The sequence below is a fragment of the Pezoporus wallicus genome, unplaced genomic scaffold (assembly GCF_028554395.1).
Source record: "Pezoporus wallicus isolate ANWC-B61680 ecotype Strahan unplaced genomic scaffold, APGP_CSIRO_Pwel_v1 contig_3812, whole genome shotgun sequence".
NCBI classification, from domain to species: domain Eukaryota; kingdom Metazoa; phylum Chordata; class Aves; order Psittaciformes; family Psittacidae; genus Pezoporus; species Pezoporus wallicus.
The window spans coordinates 4,497,518-4,522,017 of record NW_026639618.1 but is presented as its reverse complement, the minus strand read 5'-3'; the positions used below and the strand labels follow the sequence as shown (position 1 = coordinate 4,522,017).

Genomic DNA, 24,500 nt, shown 5'->3' with positions numbered 1-24,500 from the left:
CCTTTGTTAGGGTAAGCACATGGTAAACTAACACTGTATACAAATTTACAGATACTTGCTTCCCAGGATAGTTTTTAGCTTTAAATTCATTTGTCCCGAGACAGGTTCCTTGAGAAAGAGAAGTTTAAGGGAACCTTAAGTGTGTGTTCAGCAATGACCTGAAGCTATGTTTTCACTGAAGAAGGGGAATTTCTTACTTCAGGTTAAAATAACCTGTTTGAGCTCTTCCCGGATTGAAAACAAAAAGAAACTGGTCAAATAGGAGCAGTATGTATACAGCATGGAATTTAGGGACTGTACTGTTACTTTTGTACATTTAGAAGTTCGAAAGTAAATTTCTTGCTTTTACCTTTTCTTTTTTTTTTCACCTCAGGAGCAGGTTCATGAAGCCTAAAGTTTGTACAAGCCAGGGATTTAAGCCCTTTTACCAATATATTTATTAAGCTCTTTTAAGCTGCTTTTTTTGGTTTTTTTTGGTTTTTTTTTGCTTTGTTTTCACACCAGTGCCACAAGTTGTATAAATTTATTCATTCACTTCAATGTTGACCTCTTCTGTTGGCATGTGCACTTACATCGGCATATCTGCAGTACTTTACCAGTAGGCGAAATGTAAGAAAACAGACAAATTCCATAACAAATGAGATGGTGTAAAAGGGATGTATGTGCTCATAATCAGCCCTTTGTTTTCTGAAAAATCTACTTCCTTCTCTTGCAAATAAAGTGTCTGAAGCCTTCATCACACTCAGGCTTTTTCCAGCCTTAGCATTATCTTGGGCAATGTTTGCTTTTCCCGTCTGTTCTCTGACAGGGTTTCCTTTTCATGGTTTAAAGAAGCTCTAGTCACCTGGGCTGGTACTTCATTTATCCCTTTCCATCACCTCTCTTCCTCCCAGTCATGCGTTCTCTTCTCCCTTTTAAAGTATAACCTCATAAAAAGTAAACTTTTAAAATATAACCTCGGTCCCAGAACCTCAAAGGGGCTTAATGCTTAATTGGAACTATCTATTTTGTTTTCTCCATACACATAACAATACAGCTTTTTCATCGTATTTCTCGAAACATCACCAAAAAATAAAACATGACTGCTAGCCTAATGATAGAAAATTGCTATTATATTAATATTATATATTAAAATATTACTACAAATTGATATATTGTCATGATGATAAAATTCCTCAATATATTGGAATTAAATTCAATGAGAAGTATGACAAAGGTTTCTCTGTTAACATGCATTAGAATTGTGCCTACACAATATGACTGTTCCCATATTTTTCATCAGACTGGTTTCCTATATCTTACAATAAAATTTCCATTTCATTTAATGAATCAGTATTGCTAACAAGACTCCATTTGATATTTCTCGGTATTTTTTCAATGTAAAACATCATCTGATTTAAAAAACATCATGATTTGAAAAAAAAAAAAATCTTTCCTTCTCTTTTGTAGCAGAAATATACTCACAAAACCATCCATAGCCCATTTTTCATCTTTCAGCTTGCTCACAGATGTATGGGAAGGTGCTTTAATGAGATATATGTGGAGCATTAGCCGAGCTTCCTGGCTTTTATACACTCCTGTAGAATATAGTTTTTAAAATTTATATTTGTGTTGAGAAGAGAAATAATTTCATCTTCAAGAATAAGCATTTAATCTGCTGCCTTAAAAGGGTAAAGCAAGAAAAATATGTAGCATTTTAACAAACATTTTTTTTAAGCAAGCTGCATTCTTTTGTGAAATTATTTCAATTATCCCAAGATTTCAATGGAAACTGCTTAGCCTGCAGAGATGACAGAAGGGAAACCCTATACACACAGCTGTTATTTAACAGTTATTTTAACAAGCATTAGACAGACAAACTGACAGTAGTCTGATTTTAGATGGAAAACACAGTTCTGAATCAGGCAGAGTGCATTCTAACTTTGCATTCCTACTTTCAGTATTGCTAATTTAGTCATCAGGTAAAGAAGGTGATACTAGAAAGATCCACATCTAAATTATTTTCCAATAGCTGGTGCTAAATTAAAAATTTCTAAATTTGTAAATATCTCAAAAATTTGAATTGTTCTTCATCAGTCAGTATTATGACACATTTTCTTCCAGACATTCCTCACTCACTGAGGTGAACAGCTCCAGTGCAGGTGTGTTCCACAACAAAACAGGGATTTTGAAACAGGGACCACAGAGTACTGGGCAGGTTTCCTGAACCAGGGAAACCCCAGAAGAGCACCAGGACCTGCCAGGAGCTGGCAGCTCACATGAGAGTGGTTGACAAGGCACAGGCAGGGCCAGGAGTAACGTCAGCCAATCCCTACTCCCATGGAGTGCAGCTCTAGGGAGCACGAGTGACCAGGAATGATGTGAACAGAGTAGGCAAACGTGGTGCAGCATCTCAGTCAGGGCATTGCGTGGCAGTTTGCATGGCAGTTTGCACGGAAGGGCATGCAGGGAAGGCACCTCTTTGAGGGAGGGGCATTCTACTGGTCAAGTGGAGAGATCGGAAGGCCTCATAGGCCAGCAAATGGGCACTGTCTGCACAGGTCAAGCATGCTCATCTTATCTGGTGCTGAAAGAAGAATGGTGGGCACTAGTCTGCCAGCAAAAGCTGTAGCTCCAGCTGGGAGGTCTGCAGTACCTACTGTGGTGTTGGCCAATGCCTCCACCCAGATGGAGCTGCTGAAGGAGAGTCTGCAGTGCAGACCTCAGACTGCAGGAAGTGCCCAGACCTCACTCCGGGAGCAGGGACAGGCAGCAGACCTGCCTGCTGATGGTGTGCCCATGTGGAGGACCTCCTGCGGCACATGGCTTGAGCTGCAGGAGGTGGTGAGAAGGCTGTGTAACATCAGGGAGGCTTAAAAGGAATTGAACACCTCGTTCCAAGAGCAGTCTGCAGTGGACCTGCAGCCCACGGCCAGTCAAGAACTACACCGGAATACACAGAAGAGAGGCGTGCCAGTAATGCAGAAGAAGGGAAGCTTGCAATGGCAAGGACCTGCAGCAGGAAGAGGCTTCCCCTGAAGCCTGAAGTGCCCTTGGAGAATCACTTCACTGCTCTGCAGACTGAAGAGGAAAGATCTGTTGAATCAGGAGAGACACTGGAGCTCAGTGCATCACCATGATCTGCTCCCTGTGTAACCAGCACAACTAAGAAAAGGTCATGGATGATAGTAGTAGGTGACTCTTCTGAGAGATGTGGAGGCACCTATATACTGCCCTGACACTTCCCAGAGAGGTGTGCTGCCTACTGGGGGCTCCTATCAGGGATGCCATTGAGAGACTACCAAGCCTCATAGAGTCCACTGACTATTATCCACTGCTGTTGTTCCACATAGGCACCAGTGGTACAGCAAGGAACGGTCTGAAGAATATCAAGAAGGATTACAGAGCACTGGAAGTGGTGGTAAGGGACTCTGGAGCATAGGCAATTTTTCCATCAATCCTTGCAGTCAACGGGAAGGAGTTTGAAAGGGCCAGTTGAGTATGGTGAATCAAGAGATGTTAGTTATGGGACTGGTGCCGCCGCCAGAGATTTAGCTACTTAGACCATGGGACTCACTTTGAGAAACCTGGTCAACTGGGGACTGATGAGGTCCATCAGCCAGAGAAGGGGAAGAACATCTTCAGTCATAGGTTTGCCAAGTTGGTGAAGAGTGCTTTAAACTAAAGTTGCCAGGAGAGGGAAACCTCAATCCATTCCATTCCTGCCACGTTTGATGCCAGTATCAGTGAGAGATGCCCAGAGGGATTGGAGCTCAGCAGGAGAACACCTGAAGAGCAGCACAAAGGAATTCCAGCCACTCCACCCAGTAAGTTGGCTTCACTGGGGGTTAAGCTTAAATGCCTGTATGCAAACCCATGTAGCACAGGGAATAAACAGGAGTTAGAAGCATGTGCACGCCTGTAGGGTTACGACCTTACTGGCACAACAAAAATGTGGTGGGATGGCTATAGGAGTGTTAGACTGGAAGGATACAGGCTGCCCTGGTTTGGTCTGGGATAGAGTTAATTTCTTTTCCTAGCAGTTGATGCAGTGCTGTGGTTTGGCTTTAGTTTGAGAATAATGCTGATAACACACCGGTGTTTTATTCTTTACTAAGTAGCATTTGCCCTGGTCAAGGACTTTTCAGTCTCTCATGCTCTGTCACTGATGAAGGGCACAGGAAGACAGGAGAAGCATGAGAATCAGGATGATTCTTTCACTTCTCATTGACTGTTAATTCCAAATATAATAAACCCCTCCAAAATTTAAAAAGTGAGAGAGAATGTAAAGGTTGAAAAATCCCACCTTTGAAAAGGAAGTGAACTAGAATGCAAATTTCTTTGATAAGCTAAGGAAGTTTGCAAAAGATGTTAAAAGTTTTAGTTTTATGCATAAAGTTACAGGGAACCAATTTATATAAGGCAGAAAAAAAAAATAAATGAAAATAAGTTTTTTTTTATCCCATACCTGATAGCAGCAATTCCATGTTGCTGTTTGTAAGTGTTGCATTTACTCTTCCTGAAGTTGCATTGAAACTTGTGACTGTCAAAGTCATGGGCTGTTTCTTGCTTTTGTAATTATAAGAGCCTTTCCATATATAATTTTGGGCAAATACATCATCTGGAACTAATACAGACATCAAATATTTCCAAAACATTTTGAAAAATTTAGTGCTTATGAAGTCAAGCATCCCGCAAAATGTATGCTAAAAATGAGTATTTTCTCTACTTTATACTGTCTCATTTTAAATCTATTAAGCATAATAAAAAAAAACCAACACTTAGATGGTGGATCTACAAACTACAAGCAAGGAAACTGCATGGTGCAGAGTCTGATACTGTTGATTTGCTATCTGACTGAAATTTTTTACTCTACTTCCAGGAAAACTGATCCCTATACACTTTATTTGCAATTAATCAGGATTGCAAAAAAATTTCTGAATGAAAAAAATATGACTAATATGCAGTACATCACTGACAAACAGTTTTGAAGTAGTATATCTGTTAAAGAAAAGGAAAAAGAAACTGACAAAAATCCAAAAAGCTCCACAACCCCCCCCCCCCCAAAACCTCCTATGCAAAGGAATTACTTTTAAGTCTTTATTAATTATCAATAAACATTTAACAGTGGTATAGTCAAAAGCTAGTTTTAGTTAAGAAGTCTGCTCTCTTAAAAAACACAGAAAAGTTTCTCTTGGATCTAGTCAGGACATCCAAAGATAGTCTTCTTTAGCAAACCAGGTAAAATTGGAGTTGACATTAGACAGAGTTAGATAAACTACTTTCTCTAGCCTAAAAATTAACTTTTTTGAAGGCTAAGTTGAAGGCTAATACTGAAGTATCTAGGTAAAGCAATTCAAATTAGCACTACATAAAAGAAGTGCAAGACTTAAAAATTGTGAAAAATCACATCTTTATTCCTGGGTGAGCAGTATAGTATCTTATACAGAACACAGTGATTTCTGTAAAACTAATAAAATCCTCCTCACATAACAGCTAGAAACTGTAAATGGATACAAAGAATAACATGCAGTATAGATGGACTTAAACAATGGGAAATAATTTAATTAATAATGGGTTTGCTCTGTTAATGTAATGCCTAATCTAGCACCCTTTATTCATTCTAAGCCATTCATTGTCATCTCACTCAATCAACTCTTGCTGTCTTTCCTACAGAAATTGTTTACATGTATATATTCCTCAAAGTACTTACCACTCAGTTTGGGACTTGGTGTTCCCAAAGCTGGTCTGGGATCCTTCACTAATATTTTTGAACCAGCTGTTGGAAAGAATAAATGACAAAACCAAAAATCAGTAGCAAATATATTACTCAGAAACTAGGAAAATAATTTCCATAATGGAGTTTATTTGCTAGAAAGAATGTAAGATGTTTCAGACTTGATCAGTATCAAGCCTTAATATCACAGAAACACTGGTTTCTTCCATTGTCACATTTTCTCCCAAGTCAGTCACCTGGATGCTACAAAGACATTTGCAACAGTGGGGGCTTTCACTTCAGGATCCACAGTTCAGAATTCACAGTCCTGGACTATGTGCTTAATATGTTAGATGTTGTCTAGTTATGTCATCTAAGGCAAATTATGTCATTTAAATTGGGATCGACACAAAACAGCAGTGTCAATAGTGCTTTGACTAGAATCAATTTAACACCAAACAATGAAGACACACATAAAAAGGGCATTTTAAATTATGCTTCTCTTCAGAATTTAATTATCTTTCACAGTAGTGAGCTAGATATCACTTAAGTTGCACAGAGAGATGGTAGATGTGCCATCCCTGAAGACATTCAAGTCCAAGGCTGGATGTGGTTTTGAACAATCTGATCTAGTTGAAGATATCTCTGTTTGCTGCAGGGACACTGGACTAGATGACCTTTGAGGGTCCCTTCCAACCCAAACTATTTTGTGATTCTGTGTTTAAGACTCTGAAAACCTAAAGATGCATGCTTAATCTTCTGCTAATGGAGGAGGTTGCTGTTTCTTTAAAGAATAGCAACAGAAAGAAACAAATAAGGCTGTCCCCAGCATCTTCAACTGCTCAGATGATTTGAGCATTGGAATTTGGAGAATTTATTTAATTTCTTCTGTGCTTAGAGCAAGAACTCTCCCACCACTGTAGATGATCAACTAAATGCAATGGGACAGTGTAATTTCCTGCACCTGAAGCTATTTTATTTTGCAGAAACTAATTGGGATTCATTTGGCCATAAAGAAGACACATAATTCCGTCTCCTAATGTAGCATAGTCTCATGCAATGCTAGGCTCCATTCCTTGCTCCAACAGTTATTTCAATATTTTGTATTTTGGATCTTGGCTTTGAACCCAGGCCTTTTCTCTCTGATTGATACTTCAAAACCAATAGACAAGAAAAGGAACAACCTTCTCCCTGAGCATTTTTCTGCACAAAAAGGAAACTTTAGCAAGAAGCACTGAGAATGTTTTGAGAATAACTTCTAGCTTATTACAGAAAGCTTGTTCTTGGTATATAGCTTAAAACTGACAAGAAACTAGAGCAGGGGTAGGAATTCAGCCTAAAATTCTCATGACCGGTTACTATTGATTGATTAATCTCTATTTCCTCCTCATTTTGAATGGAATTTACTGAACTTCAACCTGAAGGGCGTGCTTCAAAATGCTTTATTCTTTTTCATCTACTTCCAATGGAAGTGAGCAACTTCACCTGGTGCTCTTCTCCCTTCCATAGGAGAGAGATGTTTCCCCCCTGTAATAAGTAAAATTGAAAACATTTAAGAGATGTTTTACTTCATCTAAATAGAGTCCATACTTTACAATATGTTGCTGATTCTTAGCTTTCTCCCCTGCTAAAAAGGAAGAAGCAAAGCCTCTGATCTTAAAAGTTTTTCATTTCTGTGACAATTGTTCAGGACATTGGGAAACTAAGTTATATGACAAGGTAGATACACTCATAGTTACAACTTAATACGTTTTTAAAAAATGTCATATAGGTTCCTTACTATCAGATAGGACAGCTAATACTACTTGTTTCAGTATCATCAGCAGAAAATTCTTGGATCAAAATACAATGCATGAATCACATCTGGCCTTTCGTAACACTTTCTGAGTACAGAACAAGTCATAAGCTTCCTGGCAGCTTGCTTTCTAGCACTTTCCCAAAGCTCTACTTTGTTTTCCTGCAGTGCTTGCCTGGCATGTAACGTCAGGACACCTGTTTTTTAGTAATACAAATTTGATTCTTATTTGTCTCCCAAGTAGCAGTGTTTAGCTATATCCTTTTAATGCCTCTGAAAGAACCCTGGGGATAACCACATCTGAAACAGTAAGTACCAGTAATCTGGAAGGTGCTTTAATGAGTCAGGAAATAGAATTCCAAACAGTTGCTGTACTTGATAATGTTTCTTATCTTAGATGAAAAGCACCATTCTCACCACGATTTTGCTATGAGGTTTTTCATGCCCTGCCATGACAAAGTATGTATTAAAAAAAAAAATAAAAACAAAATAAAATGTTGGAATATTAAGAATAAAGTTTGGTTGCATTTTGTTTGCAAGTACTATGTTGTTGCTTATATACAAATATAAAATAATATTAAACCCTATGGAATAAATCCATGCAGTGATTCAGACACCCACATGGGACTTTATGCATCCTTCTCCAACATCAGAATAGAGTAATAGTATCATAGAATCATTTAAGTTAGAAAAGTTGATGACCTGTAAGTTCATCAAGTCCAATTGTTAACCTTACACTGCCAAGTCCACCACTAAACCCTGCTCCTAAGCGCTACGTCTTTTAAATACCTCCACCCTCCACTTCCCTGGGCAGCCTATTCCAATGTTTAATAACCCACTCTGTGATGAAATTTTTTTCCTAAAATGTGATATAAACCTTCCCTAGAACAACTTGAGGCTGTTTCCTCTTGTCCTAATGCTTGTTACTTGGGACATCCATTTCACCACAACCTCCTTCTACGTAGTTGTGGAGAGTGATGAGGGCTCCCATCAGCCTCCATTTCTCCAGGCTAATCAACCCCAGTGTTCTCAGCCATTCCTCATAAGACTTGTACTGTAGACCCTTCACCAGCTTTGCTGCACTTCTCTGGATGCACTCCAGCATCTCAATATCTTTCTTGAAGTGAGGGTAGAAAAAGTAAACACACTATTCAAGGTGTGGCCTCACCAGTACAGAGTACCTAGGGGGATGATCACTTCCCTAGTCCTGCTGGCCACTCTATTTTTGATACAAGCCAGGATGCTGCTGGCCTTCTTGGGCACACTGCTGGCTCATATTCAGCTGCCTGTCAACAACATCCCCAGGTCCTTTTCCTCTGGGCAGCCTCTCAGCCACTCTTCCCCAAGCCTGTAGTGTAACATGGGATGTGATACAAGTGCAGGATGTGGCACTTCACCCTGCTGAACCCTATACAGTTGCCCTTGGCCCATCAATCCAGTCCCTGTCCTGTCCTCCAGATGATCAGCAGATCAGCATTCCTACTCAGCGTGGTGCTATTTGCAGACTTACTGAGGGTGTTCCAGAAGTCCAAGGTAGCAGTCCTGCCAACCCTTTTCCTTACTTCCAGACCAGTTAGGTCTGGAAGAGACTCCCACCTTGGTATTTCACTCTTGTCCTTCCCCCTGGTTCTTACCTGTAAATACTCAACCACATTGTCACCACCATCAAGGCTCCAGAAAGTCAAAACACTCCTTAACATACAGGGCTTGCCACTACCTCTCCTTTATTGCCTATAACTTTTCATGAGTTCATAGCCATCTATTGCAGCACCCGACTTGTGTGAGTCATCCCACCATGTGTCTGTGATGCAGCTATATCATAGTAGTACTGCAACTGCAATAGCTGTCTTGCAGCTGACAATCTCTGTAAATAGAATTATCCTGATCTATATTTAGTAGGTATGTGCAAAACCCACTGAAATTCTTATTCCACTGAGCTTACAAAAACAGAATCCACATCTGACTCAGTCAGAAGTCTAAAAGTAGGTGTTACACAAATATTTGGCTTCCAGAATAGCAACTAGAACTGACACATCTGAACATGCAAATGAACGACAAGTACATTAGACACAACAGGGAAAGGATTACAGTTATGCTTTCAGATGTTCTCCCTCCTCGTTCTCACCATTCTCCCTTAACTTATTGGACTGCAAGTAGAGAAAATCACTGAAATATGAGAGATGACAGATGCAGTGGTAACAGAAGAGCTTACCTTCACAAACTGGAACTTTCCCAGTCCAGGTACCATCAGACCTACAGGCTCTATGCTCTGATCCTCCTGCCAGGAAGAAGCCTGGCTGACAAGTGTAAATCAATGTATAACCAAGTGAGGGAAGATCCATTCCTACAACATTAGCATGAGTTGGTGTTTCTGGTTGCTTACAGCTGTGAGCTACAAAGAAAAGATAAAATATCCTTCAGTTAAAATGTTGAAAATATTTATGAAAAAAAATAATCTATACCCATTCTAACAGGTAACTAATAAAAAAAAATTCACTAAGCATAAAATATTAATACATTTTAAATTCACATTAAAAATTACTATGCAACCTATAAATTACTGTCCTGAGCCTGTAAATACATCTTGAAAATGGACCTTTCAATTTTAAGGGATCAAGAATCAACTTAAAGGTACTTGCATGACCAAAAAAAATTTTCTGCATATGCAAACATATACAGCACATATCTTACCACAGTTAAAAGCAATCATAGATTGTTACTTACATGACTTATGATATCTGTGTAGCATTGAATAACAGTAAATAAATGGGTCATTTGGAAAACACTATGAAAGATTGTAGATGAGGCAAGTTTTAAATATCAGGTAGAAAAATTAATTACTATTCCTAACCTCATGACGGTGTCTTATGTCTTTAACAACCGCCAGAATCTGAAAGTCTTGTGTTATCTCAAAACCAGCACATGTCCAAGATCAGACCTCATCTTTCAACACACTGAGATACTGATTTGCTGTTTGCTTAGGGGTACTGCTAGCACCAACTGAAACATTACCAACTGTTTTCTTCTGTGGATAAGCTCTCCATACACTGAAGTGATTCTGTAAGGTCAGATCTTATAAGGTGAGGCTATTTTCCGAAAAATACAGCTGGCAGCTGATTAACTATGACGTTATACCTTCAGCAAATTATCACTGTTTATCAAAGTGTAAAAGATCTAAAAAATTAAATATCACTTCCTGTACCCAAGTAAGCATGTTCTCTCCATTTCAGATTCAAAACTTTTGAGTTACAACACTCTTTTTTCCCCCTTCTTAAAATATGCTGATTCCTTAGTTGAGAAACAACTCATAGTCTTTACTAGACTGCTAGTTATTGTATGCTCTGGTAGAAGTTAGGGTTCTGCAGCGCTTTACCCGCATGATCCTGTTCTCACCATCTCCTCTTCTCCTTGGAAGGGTTGCACCCTCTTACTTATTTTCAGCATCCCTTTGGATGAAGAGCTGACTGTTATTCTGTCTGTTATTATTTTATGTTGTGCTTTTCATTTCATTCTATAGGCAAAACCATATTTCTAGCTTCTGTAAGATAGTAATGTAATTTTTTATTAACTTTAAGCTACTAAAGCTATATGAATTAACTTTATAACAGTGTTATGGTAACTAAATATCCTAGATAAAATGATTGATCAAAAATCTATCAATCATTTACTTACATATACATTCTGGCTGGATTCCACTCCATGTAAGATCAGGAAGGCAAGTTCGTGTTGTTGAGCCATGGAGAAGGTGTCCTTTTTTACACTGAAATTGAACAATATTTCCTACCTGTTGAAAAGTAGAAAATACAGTGATATTGTTATTAGAAAATGTCACTTGGTTTATTTCTTTCAAATTCGATAGTAAACCCCTCCACACAATACAGCCTCAATAAACTGTGATGCTCCTGCTGTAGAAAGTAATTTCACAGAGCATTTTGATATGAAATTAAAATTTGTTTCATACTTATTAAAATTCTCTCCCAACAACTGAAATCCTCTATGGAAGAGAATCGAAATTTCATCTCCTGTAGTATATCCGGTGTGCTGCTTTTGGCCCAGAATAGCTGAGGCACTGTGAATCTGGAAACCAAGTTTAATGTGGCTTTGCAGCTCTCAACCAAGGATGAACCAGTTAGGCAATCTTGCAGAAGACCAGAGAAGTGGCAGAGATAAAATTAACAATAGATTCTGTTGGACATTTAATGAATTAAACCCCCTTTGTGAAATGCTGAATGAATTCACAAATTATAATCAGAAATATTTCATCAGAACACGCAAGGTCTGGCCAACAAAACTATCTCATACATCAGGGATTATAATACTCCTATAACAATTTAAATTTTTTGATGCCAAGAGGTAAAAAAAGAATTGTTTTTTATATCATGTGGATAAATAGAAACCAGAATGCAAGTACATTAAAATTTACAGTAGCAATTCATCTGAGATGAGGTTTTAATTATTATTATTGTGTGTATATGTTGCATGAAAAGGAAAATAGAATTCTTTAGTGAACAACAGTTTCTGCACAAACTTCTTCAGTATGTCCAGTTATGGTGACATTTATGAAAATGCAAATAATTCTCAGTTTCCCTCAAGAGCAGGGAAATTCTGTTACAAGTATATCATTCTAGCAGTAGTTTATCACATGCTCTGAGTGGTTAACTCAAATATTAAAGTGCAAAGATCACATCTATTTTTCTGCAGTGACCTGTATTAATATATTTATCAACTCATGTTTAAACAAGAATTTGAAAATTTTGAACTCGATGTGACAGCACATTTATGGTTCTGTGTTTAGGATTTTTTTTGGTTTGGTTTGTTTATTTGTTTATTTGTTGTTTTTTTTTAATGTGTTTTTTTTGTGTGTGTGTGTGTTGGATGATGATGATTATTATTATTTTGTTTAAATGTATAACATGATTCAAATTGATGCTCAAAGGTAAAATTTGGACTTCTTCACAACAGTTTAGCTCTGGGAAACAGTGTTTCACTGCTAGAAGTAGTCATTTGAAAGTTTATTGCAGTATGCCATTCCAGCTCAAGCTTCTCATCAGAATAAATTTAATAATAATCCATGAACTACAGATAATAGCTTTTCAACACAGTACATGATTTAAAATTCCTTTTTTTAATTCTTTTATGTGCTCACTGGAATACGTCATTACTTTTAGAAGATTTTGAAGAAAATGCACTAAATCAGTTGCATAATTAAGCACAAAGTGGGAAAATAATACAAGTTTTAGCAGTTGTACCAAATAGAAATAGAAGTACTTTTCTGTGTGGTAAAGAACTTGGTTAAAACAACCAACACCAATATACTACTTTACAACAATTACTAGTCTTATGAAATATTTATTCATTTCAGTAACCTGCCTCTATCAAAGTGATCTCCATTCACAGCTATGGAAAGAACACCTATCTTGTTTAATGTTTAGTTTTTAGGGAATACAATACTTCAACATTGGCTTTAAAATCAGTACCCTTTCACCCTTGGCCACACCAAAAGCAAACCTCAGTTTAATTATTAAACATTGTTTCTTAATAAAGAGAATAGGACTTTAATGTTCTTTCCACTTCATTATTTCAAAGTTGACTCTGATCTCCTTGAATATAAAACATCAAAGAAAAAATATAATTGTTTTGTGATGTGGAGTAGCTGTGCATCATGGAAGCCAATGAGGTGAAGAGGTTAGTTGGCTACTTATACTCAGCTACCTAATTATAAACTGTAACTAAGCTAGAGATTTAGACTCAACAGTCAATAGCAACTCCAGAAGAAGCTACTGTAGGGCTTTAACTCCTTAGTTATGCTACTGCATTTATTTTCAACTAACACCTTATGTGATGCATTCTTTAAAAAAAAAAACAAAACAACAACTGCATCTTCTCTTCAGAGTTCAACAGTTCTTTCTTACAATGCGATTATCTTTCATCTATCAGCTCCACATCATGTAAATATGGGCAGTAGTGAATTAATCAAAAAACTGCAATCTTGAAATTTTCATCTACTTCTTAGGAGTGTATTACCTAAAATGAATCTGTCATAGTATAGAATCTCTTTAAAGGAATAAAAAAATCAATAGATCAGAAAAATGAATTCCGTGTACACAGTAAAAATCAGTGTATTGTAATTCTACTCATCAGAAAAATCGTACTTTGTGAGTTGAAAGAACTGGACAATCATGTCCATAATAGTCAGACCTACAGGACTCAGTGGGTAACAGTGGAAAAAAGGAAGGAACTTTTTTTTTTTATTTTATTTAACTTCTCAGTCTTCTGTAGCTGCCTATTTATCACTTTGGATTAGTCCTTTATGACTGGTGTTTTCTGCTGGACAGATACATTGAAGGAAACCTGTTCACTTGAAGAGCAGAACAAAGAAATGCACAGATTTTTTTGTTTTCCACTGTCTACCCATCTTCACTGCAGCTCTGCCTACCTTATGGCTTTACTGCAGCTTGGTTGCCTAAACATCAAGCCACTTCTTTAGTCTTTAGTAGTAGAAATATACCACTGAGATAAAGAAATATATCAAGTTGCCAAGTAAGTGGCAAGGCCCACAGCCAAGGGATGAAGATACTTTTAGAAATGCTGCCATGCTAGTCAAATTAAAAAAAAAAAAAAAAGAAAGAAAAAAAAACCAGCTCCCTAGCTCCCTGCTCCTAAAACTTTTAAATTACTTTTTTGGAAAGTCTGTTTTACAATATTATTGTGCAAGAGGCACCAGGTGGCGCTACAATACAGCATTCCATGGTCTTAAATTCCCAGTCCAAGATGTTCTGAGTTCAATTTTTTTTTTTTTTATACAGTTCGAACAGAAGCACTAGTGAGGAGAGCTGGGGAAACAGCTGAAATATCTTTGCTCACTATAATCTCCTGTTTTAGGGAAGTGTACCAAACCAGCATAACACAACAGTGTTTGAATGCAATCCTGAAAGAAAAAGAAAGCTTTCCTTGTATACTGCTTTTCCATAGTGTCTGCTATGGTTTAGATATTACCAAAATCAACATCACTAACTTTGCCTTTTGCTAAAAACCAAAGACCATGTATGTGCTGCTCTGTAACAGGAGAAATAGCAGCCCAAGAAGAAAATGCGTAAATATAATTGTGCATCCATTTATAAAAAAAAAGGATAGTACTCTATTTAAAAAAAAAAACAAAATTACACTATAGTAATGTATAATATTTAGAAAAATAATAATAAATTATTACCCTTATTATTTCTTATACTCCTTAAATGAACATAAGATATTTCTAGCTTTCATGAGTTACTCTAGATTCAATTTTTCCTTAGACTTCAGTTTACCAAAGAAGGAAGCCTAATAAGCTTCTCCATCCCCAGCAATTCCTGCCAAAGGATCGACAGGCTAATGGCAAGTCAGTTATTCTTCACTATCTTTTAGCATCACATTTTAAGTGAATGAAAACACAACTCATTAAGTCTGCTGTATCTGTAGTTTAGTAGCCCAGCAATACACTATTGCCACTATTAGGCAATAATGCCACAATAGCAACAGGCTATTGAGATTGCAAGTCCTCTGGGCAGAGTTTGCTAGGACTCCTTTGTCTGAAAGTGTCTTAAGCTGCCTGGAGTTTTGTTTAGGTTTTTTGTTTGGTTTGTTTGTTTGTGGGGGTTGGGGGTGTGGGCATGTGTGTGTTATTGTTTTTGTGGGATTTGGTTGGTTGGTTGTTTTTTGTGTGGGTTTTTTTTTTTGTTTATTTGATTTAGCTGTAACATCAAATTTTCTTGTGATCTGCTGTTTATGAATTATTTTTATGCCTTCATTTATCTTTTTGTGATAAACCACATTTTTATATCCATAGTAGTAACAAGAAGCTATTATGTGCAGTATGAGCTATTTATCCTTAGTGTGATGCAGTAGAGAATTACAGGCCCAAAACTGGAATGATAGCAAAGGCCTGGAGACTTCATTGCTGTGAACACTCACCATGGTCTTTTAAAGAAATGCAGACTTGGACATAATCAGGTTTCAGGGGTTAAAAGGGGCAAGTATCACTGAGATGAAGCGTGCCTTATAGAGTAGATTGAAATATAATTTGAAGCTGCATGGTGAGCAGTATAAAAGTGTGTTGGAAAAACTGTAAATAACCCCAGGTAAAACAAGAATTACAGGGACCAAAATAAAAAGGAAAAAATTCCTGCCTGTGACATACTCCAGATTCTGATACCAACACACCTCGCTGACACCAGGCTGAAGCCAGAGACCGCAGGATCCCAAGAAGTAGAAGAAACCAGGAAAAATGTGTGGTGTCTGATAAGGTGCAAATTTCATTTTCATTGATGCAGTGATAATGTAAACTGTGTTAATGGAGACAACTATATTAGCTGGACTACTGGTAGCACAGCACTTCTCTTAGAATTTCATCCTACACTTCAATCAACTCTGACGTTTTTATAAGCATTACATTCAGAGAGAGAGAGTATTTGCAGGGTTGCTCCACATCTACAGATCAAGTTTCATATGCCATTTCATAAAACAGAACCCAAGAACTTACACAGAACTACCACTACTGTAATGTGGCTATTTTCCTTTCTAAATTCAGACTGCTGTTTGGCTCTCTTCAAGCTTTAATGTAGGGGAAAATAGCTGAATTTCTACAAAAACATATGCTGGAAAAGTATGAGGAGTAATAAATCTTACATATATGACCGGTTGGTCTAAGGAGTTCTAAACTGTTCTTCAATTTAGTAGTACGTTGTATTACAACAGCTTAAGATGAAAGTGCTATAAGCATTTTTCTGTTACTAGCAATATATATGAAAAAGTATTTCAAAACCACAGTTTCTTTCCAAGGAGTAATTTATTTTCCAGATTACAGATGAAGCCAGCATTCACCAAGTTCTAAGATAGTTTGTCTTCATTGTAACACACTGTTATGGTGCATCTGTCAAATCAAAAATACTCAGATGAAAGGTAAACATCCTAGAAGTACATACTGATAACAATTAAAATGGGTGATGCTAGTCATTTACATGCCATGCCTGATATCCCAGGAGCACTCAACTGGTATTTTGATGTGTCCTGGGTTCAGCAGTAGCAGTCATTTTTCCCCTTCTTGGTAGCTGGTGCAGTGCAGTGTTTTGACTTTCAGCTCGGGAACAGAGCTGATAGAGATGTTTTGGTTTGGCCAAGGACTTTGTGAGCCTCATGCTCTGCCAGGGAGGAGGGGAAGCCAGGAGGAAGCAGAGACAGGACACCTGACCCAAACTGACCAAAGAGGTATTCCATACCACAGCACGTCATGCCCAGGATGTAACTGGGAGTTAGCCGGGAGGGCTGGGAGACTGCAGGGTTGGAGGAGGTATCGGTCGGAGCTTGGTCGGGCTTGGGGGGCAAGTTATCGGTCAGCTGGTGCTGAGGTGCTGTATTCTCTTCCCTTGTTATTTCCTTTATCATTATTATCATTGGTGGTAGCAGTAGTGATCTGTGTTATACCTTAGTTACTAAACTGTTCTTATCTCAACCCGTGGGAGTTGCATTCTTTTCGATTCTCCTCTCCGTCCCTCTGGGAGTAGGGGGAGGGAAAGAAAGGGGGTTGTGAGTGAACGAGTTACCTGACTGGGTTTAAACCACGACAGTTCTTTTTGGCGCCTAACGTGGGGCACGAAGGGTTGAGATAACGACAGATCTGACCGGATTAATAGTCACTCACCACAATACTGATTTATTGGCTCTCAGAGTTGTTCTTGTTGATCTCACAGCTTCAGAATGTTGTAACTTACTTAGAGCCGGTATTTGCTGTGTTAGTGTTTGTCAAGTGTGGGGCTTGGGCTAAGGTTCTTGTCTCACTGTGCTTTATGGCAATGGCTTGTAATACGGGCAGGCTCCAGCAGCAGGGCGGGACGGACGTGGCCGAGGACGTGTACCTGGCCGTCCGGCTGCTCTTCACCGTCCTGGCCCTCACCCTACTCTCCATCTTCGTGAGGCTGCGGGGAACTGAGGGGGAGCGGCCTCGAGAGCCGGCGGCAGCCGAAGCGGCCCGGGAGAGCGGCCCCAGGGACCAAGCGGCGGCGGGAGCGGGGCCGGAGGCGGCGAGGGGACGGCTGCCGGTGGGGGAAGCCGGGGCGGTCGAGGAGCGGAAGGAGGCGGCTGCCGAGCAGAGGGAGAAGGGGGCGGAGGAGCCGAGACCCTCAGAGGAGCCGAGCCCTGCGGAGGAACCGAGCCCCGAATCCGAGCCCAGCCCCGCGACAGCCGGGAGCATTCCCCGGCAGCCGCCCGCCGAGCCCCAGGAGGACGCAGGAGACCACGCAGCATTTCCCAGCAAGGCAGAGGAGGAAGAGCTGGACTCAGGAAAAGAGAAGCTGGCGGTGGGAGAGCCGGCAAGCACAGCAGCTACACCAGCCCCAGTGACAAGTACAGCAGCATCGTGTGAGAGTTCTGAAGGTTTTCAATGGCCTTTGGGTATCCTTGGGACCTGCCTGCTGACTGTGATGGGGATCAGCATGTTGGCACACACACAGACTGTGTGCTACCCACGACCATTTTGTCTGATCTCAAAAGTTAAGCAGAGTCAGGTTTGGGTCTTGTCTGGGGTCAGACGACGATATAGGGTGACCAAGAGATTTTCCCCAAGGCTGGACAGTCATGAGTGGCAGGGTGTGTGGGACAGTATGGGCAAGTATCTAGTCCACTGGGCCCCTCCAGTGCTTTGGAAGCATCGGAGATGGAAGGCAGCTGTATGGAGTCCCCAGCAGCAAGCTGCAGAAACTGCTGAAGGGGACAGTGAATTATTTTGAGCCTGGTGGGCCCATGGCACTTCAGGCCATCAGAGCAGAGATGCAACATAGAGATGGACTCATGATCGAGGGGTGGACTTAGCAATGGACACTATTGCCCAGGTTATTCACGAGTGTGAACACTGCACACAGTCTCTCCTGCTCTGGAAGACTGTTACAAGAGATGGAGCCTGCCATCATGGACCAGATGGACTCAGCAGCTTTATAGCTACTGGTCCATGCACTAAGATAAGAGTATATTGCAAATGTGGGATCTGAGCATGACGTGAATGGTATGGAATAAGGGGTGGATAATGTCCTGGGTTCAGCAGTAGCAGTCATTTTTCTCCTTCTTGGTAGCTGGTGCAGTGCTGTGTTTTGACTTTCGGCCTGGGAACAGAGCTGATATGAGTGGTGTTTTGGTTTGGCCAAGGACTTTGTGAGCCTCATGCTCTGCCAGGGTGGAGGGGAAGCCAGGAGGAAGCAGAGACAGGACACCTGACCCAAACTGACCAAAGAGGTATTCCATACCACAGCACATCATGCCCAGGATGTAACTGGGAGTGAGCTGGAAGGGCCGGGAGACTGCAGGGTTGGAGGAGGTATCAGTCGGAGCTTGGTCGGGCTGGGGGGGGGGGGGGCGAGATATCGGTTGGCCGGTGGTGAGGTGTTGTATTCTCTTCCCTTGTTATTTCCTTTATCATTATTATCATTGGTGGTAGCAGCAGTGATTTGTGTTATACCTTAGTTACTAAACTGTTCTTATCTCAACCCATGGGAGTTGCATTCTTTTTGATTCTCCTCTCCGTCCCTCCGGGAGTAGGGGGAGGGAAAGAAAGGGGGAGTGAGTGAACGAGTTACCTGACTGGGTTTAAACCACGACATGATGTTACTTGAACACTTGATGTTCTTGAACATCAAAACCACTTGATATTACTTGAACATGATCTGCTTCTGTCTGCTGAATTCAACACTGAACAGTAAAAGCCATGCAAAATTCTGTTACCTCTGTGTTACAAAGCTCCTGTTTAACCACTGAAACACCACTTAAATGTGTCAGGTTTTGATATGCCTTTCAGTCAAACCTGGAATCATGCTATATATACCTGAACTTTCAGTGAAGTCAATGAGACAGGAAAACAGATAATCAAGACTAGGAGAAACAACCAGACAAATCCCCCAGTGCTGTGGAAGTTCACAATGTGAAATAAGTATTGTGAAAAGCAAGTGACAGTTAGTGATATAATCAGGTAAAAGAGGAGGTATTGTCAATTGTTGAAAAGCACTTAAAACAGAACTCCACATAGGAAAACTTGAATTCTACTGTGAGGCTACAGTTGGAAATTTTTATGAGACAGGGACATAAATTTAAAACTTAAGTTACTTAAGTCACTCAGTTTAAAAAGTGAAGTATTTGAGTTAAACCAAAACAAAACCACATAAACAAAAAGAAACCACCAAACCCCCAAATGAGAAAAAAAAAAAACAAAACAGCACTCTAAGAGTCAGAAAACTGTCTTCCATATTCAACAGTAACAGCTGCTTGTTATGCATTTGCCAACTGCAAAACATTTTGCTGAATTTTACATACGCTTTTTTGTTCTATTGTTTAAAATGGTAGACAATGGATCCATCAGACAAAAGAAAATCACAGCTATCTCATCTTCAGTATTTTGGTATAATTCAGAATTATTCTTTACCTTTCTGCTATGAATGGAGGCAAAAGTAATTCATACAGCAAACTAATTATAGCACAATTCAATTAATTTATAGTATATTTGTGGTTTAAATGAGTCATAACATTATTGAATATATGGTGATGTAATATTTCTTTCCAGGATCTACAGACAATAACTTGTCTAGCACCAATCATTTTCACTGTTGTTTCCACCCAATAAAGAGCTAAATTCAGCTTCATCTGTACGAATGATGAAAGATATTCCTACCCTTTCTGTATTAAGTAAGCAATCACATTTAGAGTACCCAGAAATTGCATGCAGACATTTAGTTACTGTATAAACCCAAATTCACTACACAAGTATGAGGATAAAGTTGCTGTCTAGGTAAGGAGACTATAGTTCATACAGTTTAAATCTGCTAGGCACTAAACTTAAAACTGTGGGATCAAGGTTGTAAAGTCTGCCAGCAAAAACACTGCTTTTAGAAAATATTTATTAGTTGACATTTAGCCTGGTATTTTGACAGTTCCATGCTAGCTGTGAGTGATACTTTCATTCACGACTACAACTACACCACAAATAAGAAAGTCTGCATTAGCTTCTTCACTGATAGAAAGCTCGTTAATATGTCAGAGCAACTGTGACAAGAAAATTTTAGAAAATGGTCATTGCAGTGATTCACTTCTTACACAGTTGAATTTAGTTGCCCTCTAGCATAATGTTGTATTACACCTAATGAAAGTTAGCCCAAGGACTGCCCCTGCATATTCTCTATCTTGGCAGAAACCAGTGCTGTATTTCCTGAAGAAAACTGAGACTACTTTTCACCACTTGCATATGATTGTGATCTAGAAGAAACTGAAAACCCAAAGATAACTAAAACAATCACTAAGCAGGAGGAGTGTTGCATAAAGATCACAAGAAGTCAAATCAAATGCTTTTTTGGACACAGAACATTGGAAGTCTTTAGCTGCAACCTTTGTTTTTAAAACTAATTTAATTTTGTAAATTTCTGCAAATTTTAATCAGCCTTTTCTTGATTTTTTTGTAATCTTCATTTTTTGTTTAACTCCTGCTACTAGACAGGCAACACATACAACCGGGGAGCAGATAGCTTACTCTTCTTTCTAGTCCTCGTCACATGCCTGCAGTTTCAGCCCCAACACCAAACACAGCTGTTTAGACTTTCTCTTAGTTTGTTTGCAGCTGCATTATCAGACTCCTAGCAAATTATAGGGCTCATTTTTGCATCTCTACACCATTCACCCATAAACCTCTCATTGATGTCACTGTTTTGTTTGATTCAGAAAATCAAAAATTCAGAAACATTTTAAATTTCAATTCTGTTCCCAACAGAAGCATACGTAAACATCATTTGCCACAACACACCCTTGTAGAAAAGGCAGCCAATAGGCTCCTGGGATGCATCAGGCAGAGCACAAGGGAGGTGATTCTTCCCCTCTTCTTAGCACTGATGAGACACAAGTGGGTGTTGGGTCTAGTGCTGGGCTCACCAGCGCAAGAGAGGCAGGGACATACTGCAGTGATAGGCCAAAAAGGTGATTAAGGGGCAAGAGCATCTGGCATATGAGGAGTGGCTGAAAGAACTGGAATTGTCTGACCTGCAGAAGAAAAGGCTCAAGAGGAATCTTATCAGTGTGTATTAAAAGTTACTGTGAGGCATGAAAAGTGACAGACTTTTTTTCAGTGGTGCCCAGTGATGGGACAAGAGGAAATAGACACAAGCTGAAACTCACGAAGTTCTGTTTAAAAATAAGAAAAAACATTTTCACTGTAAAGGTGATCAACTTGGAACAGGTAACCCAGAGAGGCTGGGGAGTCTCCGTCCTCAGAAATATTCAAAACCACCTGGGCAGAGCCCTGATCAACCTGCCCTAGCTGACCTTGCTTTGCGAAGGGGGTTTAACTAGAAGCTTTTCAGAGGCGCCTGCCAGCCTCTATGACTCTGTGATTCATTAGCAGTCACATCATTTCCAAATGTAAAAAAAAAGAATTGCTTTCTAAAAAGAAAAAAACACCCAAAAACTAAAACAACAAACAAACACAAACAAAACAAATACTGCTTTTTTAGAGTATGTTTACACTAGAAGTTTGGCATACAGTATACACACTCTTAAGGAAAAAAAGCTTACTTGATAAACAGTAGGGAGCACTTCTATATAGGTGGGGAGATGCTGAACTCCTTCAAGCTGAAACCAAGCAGGGTTTTACACAGTGCAGTGCTAATAGGGACAGTTAGAAATAACGAACCACAACAACTTCAGCAACCAGCTCTTAAAAGCTGTAAGCAGTTTCTGGAACTCCAATCAGAAGTTTCTAGACTTTGAGGAGTATAAAAATATTTTAATATGCAAGTTTAAAAAAAAATAGTATACTTTACCTGATAGCCAAATGTGTTGTTTTGTGACCCATGCCTTGGGACTCCTGGATTTTCACATGCTGTGCGAGTAGGTTCTTTAAAAAAAAAAAAAATTGACAATAAAGACAAAATAAATTACAGTATTTTAATGATACATGTGTTACAAAATTGAGCTTGTTCAACAACATTCATTATGTTTATGAGAGAAACAAAAATAAAGTTTCTTGATTCTTAGTGGGCATAGAATAACACCAGGATAATAGCTGAAAACTCCTAGATTGACTCATCAGGAAAATGAATAATAAGCATTTCAAGAAATCTCAATAATGTAGTTGTAACCTTACCTATACATCGAGGGGAAGATCCACTCCACGTGCCATCTGCTTGGCAAATCCTGGTATTGGAGCCAACCAAAATAAAAGGAGGATTGCAGCTGAAAGAGACTTCTGACTGATAGATGAAGCTTTTGCCTTCTCTTTTCCCTTGAGCAGGTACTCCAGGGTCACCACAGAACTTTGCTATGAGAAAAGACATGGTAGAAATGGAAAGTGTCATTTATAAAAATACACAAAAAGTAACACTTACCTGAACTTGGTGATGCAGTTACTCCAAATTTTATATTTATTTTATTAAACACAGGTGTCCTGGGTTCATCAGTAGTCATTTTTCTCAGTCTTAGTAGCTGGTGCAGTGCTGTGGTTTTGACTTTCAGCCTGGGAACAGCGCTGATAACACGAATGTTTTTCGTTGTTGCTAAGTAATGTTTACTCTGACCAAGGACTCTCTGAGTCTCATGCTCTGCCGGGGAGGAGGGGAAGCTGGGAGGAAGCAGAGAAAAACTGACCAAAGAGGTATTCCATCCCACAGCGCGTCATGCCCGGTATATAAACTGGGGGCAGCTGCCCGGAAGGGTTAGATCACTGCTCAGTCTGGCTGGGTATCAGTCGGCGGGTGGTGAGAGGTTGTACTCTCATCCTTTGTTATTTCCCTTATTATTATTGGTGGTAGCAGCAGTGGTTTGTGTTATACCTTAGTTACTGGACTGTTCTTATCTCAACCCGTGGGAGTTACATTCTTTCAATTCTCCTCCCCATCCCACCAGGAGCTGGGGGAAAGGAAGGGGGGGAGGGGGGACAGAGGGTGGGTGGGAAGGGATTGAGCTAATAGCTGCATAGTTTCTCAGTGACAGGCTGGTCTTAAACCACGACAACAGGTCAAATAAAGAAACATTTAATAGGAATTCAGAGGGAAACTAGGTAGCCAGTCTAGTCTGCTTCAGTTTGCAGGAGTTTTGCTAGCTGCTCAAAATGCCTACATAGTGGGCTTGGTCAGTAGCTTAAAGTTGGCACTCAGAGTTACACAACTTGTTTTATTAAGGTGCAAATATCCACAACTGACTTCTGCTCCAAGCCACATCAATATGCAAATCCTCCTATAGAGAGCAATCAGTGAATGTATCAAAACTTCATGTCAATTTCCCATCCTCTTCTGCTTTTTCTGCCACCTAACAACTGTTCAACATTTTTGTGTCATTAAATACTTGTCAGACAGATTTGAGGAATCGCAAATTTTTACTTCCTCATCCTTCAATGAAGCATACAATTTGCTGTGTATGGAAGTAAACCACTTACATTTTGGTACAGCTAGCAAAAAAACTCTCAAACAACATAATAAATTTCAGTGTCGATCTAGAAGTCAAACACTAATAAGCTGTTATTAGCCGGGATAAACTTGACTGATGAGAACATATTCTTAAATTGGTCTTTTTAACTTATACCTATCACCTAGAGATTTATTATGTCTAATAGCACAGCATAACTAAGGGAAAGCACTGCCGGCAAATATACTGTCTGTCTTCTGCAGTATAAGGTACTGATTATTGTCAGAAGCTGTATTTGAATAGATTGAGGAAACGCAATCAGCTATGGCAAACCCTGTGTCATCAGGCTATATTTTTCCCTGACACTCTATGAATTCTGATCAGAAAATGCTGTAATACACACCAAAAAAAAACAAAAAACACTAACCTGGATGTGTACAATGACATAATTCTAAAAAGACACACTGCACAGACAGTGGAATTTTCTGCTCCATTTTTCACTTCTACAAATTAAATTTAAATTACATATCTTAAACAATCACCTTCAAAATACATTTCTAATATCTCTTTGTCATTTATATCTTAAGCTTTCCAAAGGATCTGCTCACATGAAAT

The 24,500-nt window shown here is 39.3% G+C and overlaps 1 protein-coding gene across 1 annotated transcript in view; it reads right to left on the bottom strand.

The window, feature by feature from the left end:
- Positions 1-24,500, bottom strand: part of CSMD3 (CUB and Sushi multiple domains 3) — a 599,019-nt gene that overhangs the window by 7,121 nt on the left and 567,398 nt on the right. Inside the window, exons 64-70 of the mRNA XM_057415252.1 lie at positions 22,630-22,803; positions 22,307-22,380; positions 11,163-11,274; positions 9,703-9,882; positions 5,693-5,758; positions 4,448-4,606; positions 1,465-1,577 (exon numbers count right to left, since the gene is read on the bottom strand). Coding sequence (XP_057271235.1) covers positions 1,465-1,577; positions 4,448-4,606; positions 5,693-5,758; positions 9,703-9,882; positions 11,163-11,274; positions 22,307-22,380; positions 22,630-22,803 — 878 coding nt within the window. The remainder of the gene's footprint in view (positions 1-1,464; positions 1,578-4,447; positions 4,607-5,692; positions 5,759-9,702; positions 9,883-11,162; positions 11,275-22,306; positions 22,381-22,629; positions 22,804-24,500) is intronic.